General features: G+C 42.2%; 1 protein-coding gene across 3 annotated transcripts in view; it reads left to right on the top strand.

The window, feature by feature from the left end:
* vti1a (vesicle transport through interaction with t-SNAREs 1A) overlaps positions 1-7,505 on the top strand; it is a 149,937-nt gene extending 142,432 nt beyond the window's left edge. For 2 of the 3 annotated variants that reach the window (XR_005187487.1, XR_005187486.1), the window contains 2 exons: positions 1,727-1,908; positions 7,490-7,505. Coding sequence is in view for 1 of the 3 variants with exons in the window: in XM_037691468.1 (XP_037547396.1) it covers positions 1,727-1,820 (94 nt within the window). In the remaining 2 variants the exon portion in view is untranslated. Of the gene's footprint in view, positions 1-1,726; positions 2,048-7,489 lie in introns of those variants that run through there. The other variant, XM_037691468.1, reaches the window with a different exon arrangement.
* The last annotated feature ends 1,111 nt before the right edge of the window (positions 7,506-8,616 follow it).

Raw genomic sequence — 8,616 nt, 5'->3', positions numbered from 1 at the left:
TATATGGCCCAATCCTGGTCTTCAAGGGCCACTATCTTGCACGTTTTAGAGACTTCGCTACTCCAACACACCTAAATTGAACAAATGGGTGAATAACAGGCTTCAACCAAACATGAAGAGGTTTAATCATGGAATCAGATGGGGTGGAACAGGGGAACAAGTAAAACATGCAGGATAGTGGCCCTCGAGGGCCAGGGTTGGGCCATCACTGCTTTAGATGATAAAGATGGAAACCCCAAGTTAGATCCAATGGAAGTACCTTGCATGACAGTTCAGTGTGACTGAAGCACATGGCAAAGGACTTTATTAAATTAGCTCAGTCTAAAGCAGTGCTGTATAAATGCTGATTATTTATGTTGTAAACTCTAAAAGTGTTAGTTACACGTTAGCTCGGCTCTGCTGATTTGAGTTTTATCCTAACGGCTAACATTGTTTTGTTATGAGCTGGAGACTTATGATTAGGTTCACAAACCCGTTTGGAAACCTTTTGCCGATAACACAAGCCCGACCACTGTCTGTAACTTCACAATAAAAGTTGGAACTTGGACGTAAAATAGTTCAAAAAGTTTGCATTAAAAAAGCTTAAAATCTGAGTTATGATAAGTAAAGTAGTCCCTCGCTACTTGGTGGTTCGTTTTCGTGGATCTCCCACGGTAAACGAGGGACTACTTTAAGGCAGTTTTAAATATTAACAGTGTTTATAAAACAAGCTTAGTTGTGATCTTTTTAATAGCGCAGCACCTTTTGTTTTTGCCTCTCATGTTCCAGCTATGAGTAAAACTGCATGTGTGTGGGTTGAATGGTTCAGAGAGGCTGTGTAAACACTTCTTATAAAAAAAGAAAAGTACACAAGAAGTTTTGTTTTGTTTTTTTAAGTGAATTCTGTGTAACGTGCACTGTGGCTTTAAACAAAGTGGTTAGCTGAGGTTTTGTAGACCAGAGCTGGTGGACTGCAGAAGGCCAACAGCTCAGCTGCAGGGTTGGGCTCAGATTTGGACTTTAGAGGGTAGCAGGGTGACTGAGCTGCCAGCCTGCCCCCCCTCCTCTCCTCGGTGATAAATGGCCACAGCACAGGCTATTCATCTCCTGCTTAGAGAAGTGGACAGTGTCCCCCCTGCACGGCCTCTCCTCTGTCCCCCCACAAGTCAGCAAATGTGATAATTCTCTCATTTGTCAGAAGCAGCGGAGGGTTTTCTGTGTGTGTTTTCAGATTGAGGGAGGTGAGCTCATGAATACGTCTCCATTTTTTACTTCTAAAAGCTGTATTTTTTTGGGTTCAAAGCCCCCCCAACCCCCCCGCCAACTTTACATCAGTAAAAAAAATGAGGATTTTTAAATGTGTAAAGGAGGAAGACGTTTTATTGCAAATTCCACCAACGGTTTTATCATCTCCGGGAAACTACTGATTCACTTTTTCCATTTTATTCCGCAAACAACGTTTTGGAGCCAGCGTGCGTGTAAATGTTTACGTGTCAAGCGTGTTTATGTGCTGTTTTATACATGTACATACATCAGTAGGACCATTTTTACAAATACATGTGAAAGCCAATCAGACTCTTTTAGTAGAAGTGCAGTTTTATAAATATCCTGTTTAATGTTTCCATAGGAGTGAGAACTTGTGGTAACTATTAAACCCGGTATGCTTCCAGCAAACGGCTGTTCGTTTAGTTTGCACATAAATGTGTGTGTGTTTTATTTACTGTTGTCTGTGGTTTTCTCTCTGCAGGATCATCCAGAATCGTATCCTGATCTTCGTCCTTGGAGCTGTCATCCTCCTCACCATCATCTTGGCCATCTATTTAAATCAGAGAGGCCACTGATCTTTACTGTTTACACACACACACACACACACATACTCCTCCCCCCCTCCTGTCCTCTCTCTCGAAACAAATAGAAACACACACACGCGTGATTAATAGCGACAAAAGCGTTGTTCTGCTGTAATTAGGACAAATGGTCCCCATGAATCACTGTTCTCCAAACCTGACAGGGAGCTTTTTTTTTTTACCCAGCTTTTACCTTTCTTCTTCTGTTCTCTCCGTTTGCTTCTCTCCACCTTTCAGTTCTTTCTCTCGCTGTCAGATGTTAAAACTTTCCATGGTGTGGATTTGCAGCCCGTCCCCGCGAGGCGAACACAACCTCATCTGTTTGCGTAACTCCAAGCAGATTCTGACGCATCTTTTTGTTTTTACATTGATGGAGGTGCATTAAGGTTTGCAGGCATGCCCGAAAGACAGGACAGTCCTGGAGTAGAAGGCGCTGGCACCGACGGTGGACGTGCGTCTTGTAGGAGCTTCTGTGACGACCGTATTTTCTGGCGTATAAGTCGCATCAGTCAATAAAAGCATCATGACGAGGAAAAAAACATGTCACATAGGCAACTAAGTTGCATTTATTATACATTTATTTAATGGTCAAAACAGCTTCATTTCACCTGGGCGGCGCAACCACTAGCTCTCCAACGTTCCTCCACCTGCACCAGCTGAGTGAAGAGAGATTGCACGGGAGGACTCGCTGTTGCAATTCTTCAAAATTTAAAGCGTCAGTCAAAAATTGGGTTATGAATATGGAACAAAAAACGCATATAAGTCGCAGGACTGACAAATCTATGCAAAAAAAAAAAACAACAACTGCGACTTATAAGCTGGAAAATACGGTAAATGGTTGAGCTGCTCTTCGTGTAACCCCGGTGCAGCAGCAGACTGTGCCTTCAGACACGAGACGCTGGTCACTCTCTGCAAAGCCCAGAATAGACGCTTGGCTCTGCCTGGATGTTAAAACATTCATGAAATCTCTATCAAGTTAAAAGTATTCTTTCAGAAAAGGCTCCTTGTTTTGTAGTTTTTGCATTCAGGAGGTGAATATTTTAGGAGATTTTTGTCATCAAAAGGAGCTGACGCCAAACTTCGGTAAATAAATTCATTGAAAACAAAGTAAAAACATTACCCTTGGCATTTTTTATCATATTTAGTGTCCTAATGCGGTACTTTGCAATTCCTGAACACACGTCATGACTCATTCCTATGGACTTTTATCATGTATGTGCTCACACTTAATCCACATTGTATAGTTTGTTTTTTTCCATGCACGTGATTCTGTTACTATTTATTTAAAAATGCAGAATTAAAATGTCTGTGCTAGATCTGTATGTTTTATTCTCTTTATTATTCAGATTTAACATTTATCTAAATGTTGGCTGAGGACCAAATGAAATGTTTTTTTTTCTTCTTCTATAAATAGATCTGACCTGTTTCAGAGCTCGTATTATTTGTTCTGTATTTTTCATGTAAATTTCTGAAGATTGTGTTTATCTGTGATGAGTTTGCTGTCGTGTGATTACTAAATATATATAAGAGAGCATTTTTTTGGAGAATGTTTTAAGGTTCAGATGTAGGATTGATGGGATGTTAATGCTTTGTCAGCACACACACACACACAGAGTAGAGAGCACGTGTGTTTCTTGCAGTTGGTGCGCTGTATCCCAGTAAGGACATTTGCTATTCTGTTTCAGGGCCATAGTCGTCATTTTCACATTTTCGAAGATGCAGGGTAGTGATCCCCCCCACCTCCCTCCAACGCACACACACACACAAAGCACCCTCCCCTATAGGCCACCAGTTCACAGGCCCTCACCATCCACTGCGCCATCGTCGGCTTCAAAGCCTCAAATTAATGGCCAACAAAACTGTGTTCCCCTGACCGTCCCATGCGGGGCCGACCCACCGAGATTTATCATGAAAGTCGAGGGGGAAAAATTCTAAATGAAGAAAGGGGGGAAAGAAGGAAGTGAACAAGGAAGAACTTAGAAGGGGGGTGTCGAGGAGGGGTCTGTTTTCTCGAGCAGTTTGACAAATCTCTCCTGGTAATGACCCTCAGTGGTTGTTGCTCCAGTCTAAATGTGCCGTCTGTACAGTATGTGCTCTATTCTTCATCTCTTTTTTCCTCCTTTTCTTTCTCCCCCTCTACCTCTTCTGCCACCTTTTCTCCTCCTCCCTGTCCTCCCCTCCCTCCCTCCCTCCCTCCCTCCCCAGCCTGTCAGACGAGCGGCGCTGCAGCTAGCGAGCGAGCGGTGGAAGGCAGCGTGGCGGCGGCTTCTATTTGAAGTTGTAATGGTGTCAAAAAGTCAGGGCTGACTGACAGACGTCAGTCCCACAGGGCCTCATTAAAAACAGACCCACTTGACAAGGAAATAATTGAGCGCTGGCGACAACTCGGGGGTGGGGGGGGGGGCCTCCACGTTTTTAGATGTTTTTATTTTCTTTTCATTATTAGTGCCGAGCTATTATGTTCATTAAGGAATGGCATTAAAACAAGTTTTTAAAAGCAAGGGGGAGAGGCGGGGAGGGGCAGAGGGATGGATGGAGGTGGGAAGATAACGATTTGTTTAGAGCCCCCCCCCCCCCCCCTGTTTTATTATTTAAGCAGGAGCACTGTCAGCTATCATCTCTCCGTTTCCTTTCTCTCATTTTTTGTGTGTTCTTCCCTCACTTGTTGGGCTTGTAATTTCATTTTTCCACCTGCCCCGTCCTCCTTCTCCATCGTTTTCCTCGTCATTTGAGCGATGGGTGTCACTGGAATACAAACTAGATTATTCATCGGTGCCCACCCCACACACACACACACACACACACAACTATCATTTCCTCCTGATTTGGTTTTCGACAAGCGTCTCACCGCAGAAGGCTGAGGATGAAAACTTGTCAAAAATAGGTTATATCTTATTCCAAGGGGCAACAATAGCGGCAGCTACAGACACCTTTTAATATTTAATTTAGACGGGTGGTAACCCTCCTTAAGTGACTGAAGCTGTGTCTTCCATACAGACGCCACAGGACGAGGAGGTGGAGGGGAGGGTGACGAGGGTGGAGCCATTAATTATTTGATGTCTGAAAAGTGATTTTTTTTTTTAAGCTCTTCCTGTCTTCTGTATGCTAAAGAAAAGATTCAATCTTTGGGTGTTTGTTTGTTTTTTTGTTTTTAATACGTCCTATGACTGGCTTGCAACATTTCCACTGCAGTCTTGATTTTTGCCACCACACACCACAGTTTGGTAGTTGAAATACCCCATTTCCCTTGCACCACTCAGCAAGGCCTGAGCCGATTACCGGTTTCCAGGTATATCAATGTGTTAAAACGTCACTGTGGACATTTAACCATCATATCTTTTGGTTAAATGTCTTAAAACGAAACAATAGACGGTGCATATTTTCATTTCCTCTGTGACCAGGCCTGTTTGTGCCGACAGTCGTTAAGTACTGTGGCCGTGGAGGGAATTCCTCCTAACGAACGTTAGCACCAAGCTACAAGAAGTAGCATGTCCGCATGTGAAGTACGCAACCGGGCTCACTAAGAATAACCCAGCTACCTTCAGCTTGGCAGGCTACCAGAGTCCTTTACAAAAGAGCAGAACAGCAGAGTAATATTCTGCACTTTAGGCACAAATACTTTGGATTAAAAAGTTAATTTTTTCGTTGCAATGGTTTACTTTGCCTCTTGCTTTTTCCTTTTTTTTAATGGAAACTCCACATTTCTCACCAAAACTAACATCTATGTCCTCTCTACCTGCATTCATAAATCTCCTTTTTGCATTTCTTTTTTATCTTAAAACATATTACTTGTAAATAAATTAAAAATTAGGCTTAAATAGCATCTATGAGAAATGTTGTAAATAAAAATCTGTTAACAAATTATTTTAAAATCTGTCTTAAGTTAAGTGCAGAAAGAAGCTGAAAATGATTTTAAACCAAGTGACTCGACATTTTCACTCGTGTTTTCTATTTATATCTGCGATTAAGATGATCCATCCGTCATCTTTACCCGCTTCTTCATTTCTGGAGCGGGGGGTGGGGGTCACTGGTGCCCATATTCAGCAGTCACTGTACGAGAGGCGGGGGACACTCTGGACAGATCTCAAGTCCATCACAGGGACACATAGAGACACGAGACAAACGGCCATCCACTCTCTCACTCACACCTTGGGACAATTTAGAGATAGGCCTGTCACGATAACAAATTTTGCTGGGCGATTAATTGTCTCAGAAATTATTGTGATAAACGATAATATTGTTTTAAATTTGACAATAATTATTAATTATTGTCAAATTTAAGAAGAAATGTTGGTTATTTTGTGTGTAGTACCTTTTTTGACCACTGGGTGGCAGTATAAGACTGTTTGAACCGAAGGATGGACAGTGAGGGAACAAGAAGCGTGTCCCTTTACGAAAAATGGGAGGGAGGCCCCTTGACGTGACATGAGTTGTCGCTCGTTCCTGTTTTTTGGTTCTCAAAATGGCAGACACTCGGTGTGGTTTGAACTCTTTAGCATAGCATTTGTCACACAAAGCTTTTAATAAAATATCAGTGAACAAGTTCTCAGCTTCTTTTTGTGGAGAAAAACAACTTTTTAACGAAGACACAGGTTTCAACTATGAATTTAGGAGCTTCGACAAGACAGAGGTTTTTTCCCCGAGGTCGGCCTGTTAGCTTAGCTTCTCAGCTTAGCTGCTTTTAACGATCCAAAAACGCAATTTTGGACGGTTAAAACAGATTTTAAAGAGAAAGGGAGCGGTCAGTGAAGAGCACCGAAGTTGCTCCTTTTGTCATCCAGTGTCTTCAGTAGAAAGAGAGAGACACAAAGAAATGATAAAGCCGATAAATGAAAATGAGGTCGATAATTTTCATTTATCATGCGGTTTATTGTTTATCACGACAGGCCTATTTAGAGTTACCATTCAGCCTAACATGCATGTTTTTGGTCTGTAGAAGGAAACCATGCATGCATGGAGAGAACATGCAAACCACCCAGAAAGGCCCCCAGCCGGGATTTGAACCGGCAACCTGTTCACTGAGAGGCGGCCGCTCTACCAATTGCGCCACCGTGCCGCCTATGTAAAATGATAAAAACAATATTATATAAAGTAACATTGCACTAATATATCTGTAATCTACTGTAAATAATGTTATTTGTGTTCATACTTCGGTATCAATATAATTTGTATTTCTGTTTTCAAATTCATCACAATTTAAATTTTTTGTTTTGTCATATTGAAACGATGGTATCTCTGCTCGTACCGGTCCGTGCCTACACTCAGCAGTCATTCCTGCTCGTCCTCATCGTTCCTATAAGGTTTACATAAAACGTAAAAGGAAGGCTCGACGACGAGGAACCTCTGTGATGCTCCACCGTTACAAACAGCCTGATGTTTGTCAGCCATTTAAGACGACAAGGGATTGTGACAAGCGTCGTTTGAGCTGTCGGTCCCTGCGTAGGGTGGTCCTTAAACTACATAAACAGCACCAGTGGTGGGATCACAACAGGAGGGTGGGCGCTTCATCTTCAGGAGTGTCCACGATGCTGTCATCTATAGCAGACGCTACACACACACACAATGGTGCCGTTTGAGAATGAGCATTCTTCTGTTTGATTCAGCAGACGCACAAAAGTGCATGCACACTGCTGCACGTATGGTGGATGCACCCCATTAAGAAGACACACACACACACAATCCAGTGTACAGCTACTAGAAAAGGAGCCACGTTCTCCGTTTGTACACGCCATTTCCAACAGAATGGCTGCCTTTCTCCCATCGACCCTTTATCTGTCTGTTCTTTCGCCCCGTCAGTGCTGTCAACCGTTTTATTGCTGCCTGTGCTTGCAGTCGAGTGACAAAGGCCTCCATTGTTTCAGGAAGCCTCTGCATGCATTTTATGTTCTCCTCCCCGGTTGGATTATCTGCAAGGATCGGATTCCGTCGGCCAGAACTGTACGACTCCTATTTCCTGTTTAACTTCTTAAAGGCGTTCACTGCAAAGCCATGAAGAGTGGTCTAAAAATATATATTTAGACGTAAACAAAAGTTGGAACAAATAATTCAAAATTAACTTAATCGCAGTGGTGGGATGTAACTAAGTACAAGTACTTTGTTACTGTACTTGAGTACATTTTTCATGTATCTGTACTTTACTTAAGTAGAGTTAAGCGTGAGTACTTTCTACTATTACTCCACTACATTTCACATTAAGTATCTGTACTTTCTACTACACTACATTTCTGTAATGCGTTACAAGTTACTTTCACGTTGCGTTTTTTTTATTTGTTCATTAGTTTGAAAGTAATCAATAACGAGAGGAGAGTTGGTCCATTGAATCACTGCAAAGTGGACGGGTAACGTTAGACCCGCCTTCAAGAAGAGCTGGGCTAATGACGTATATTCTAATATATACGTCATTGAGCTGGGTGCATCCGCAGCACCACTAACACCCAAAATGGATTCCACTGTGGAGTCAGTCAGAAGAACCCATGGCCTTAATGAAAAAATATTGAAAGATTATTCAGTACAGCAGGACAGATTTTCTCCCAAAAGAGTCAGACTGGACTCAAAGAACTTTGAAAACCAACTTCTTCTGAACTTGAACAAGAAAATCTTGCTGCAATATTAAAATGTATCAGTTCATGGGATGTTAGGAGACAAGAGATGTCTCCAAATGGCTCGACACTCTGGTCCAAGTTTTGAAAATGGTGTCAGGAAGTTAAAATGTTGTTCACTATTGACCCATTACAAGGTTTAGACAGTATTTTAACTAGTGTTGATGACAAACTGGAGTTGAAATGATCAG

This window comes from Nematolebias whitei, chromosome 17, assembly GCF_014905685.2.
Source record: "Nematolebias whitei isolate Nwh7 chromosome 17, NemWhi1, whole genome shotgun sequence".
NCBI lineage: Eukaryota > Metazoa > Chordata > Actinopteri > Cyprinodontiformes > Rivulidae > Nematolebias > Nematolebias whitei.
Note: the sequence above shows the minus strand (reverse complement) of the source record. Positions and strands in the feature narration are given on the sequence as shown.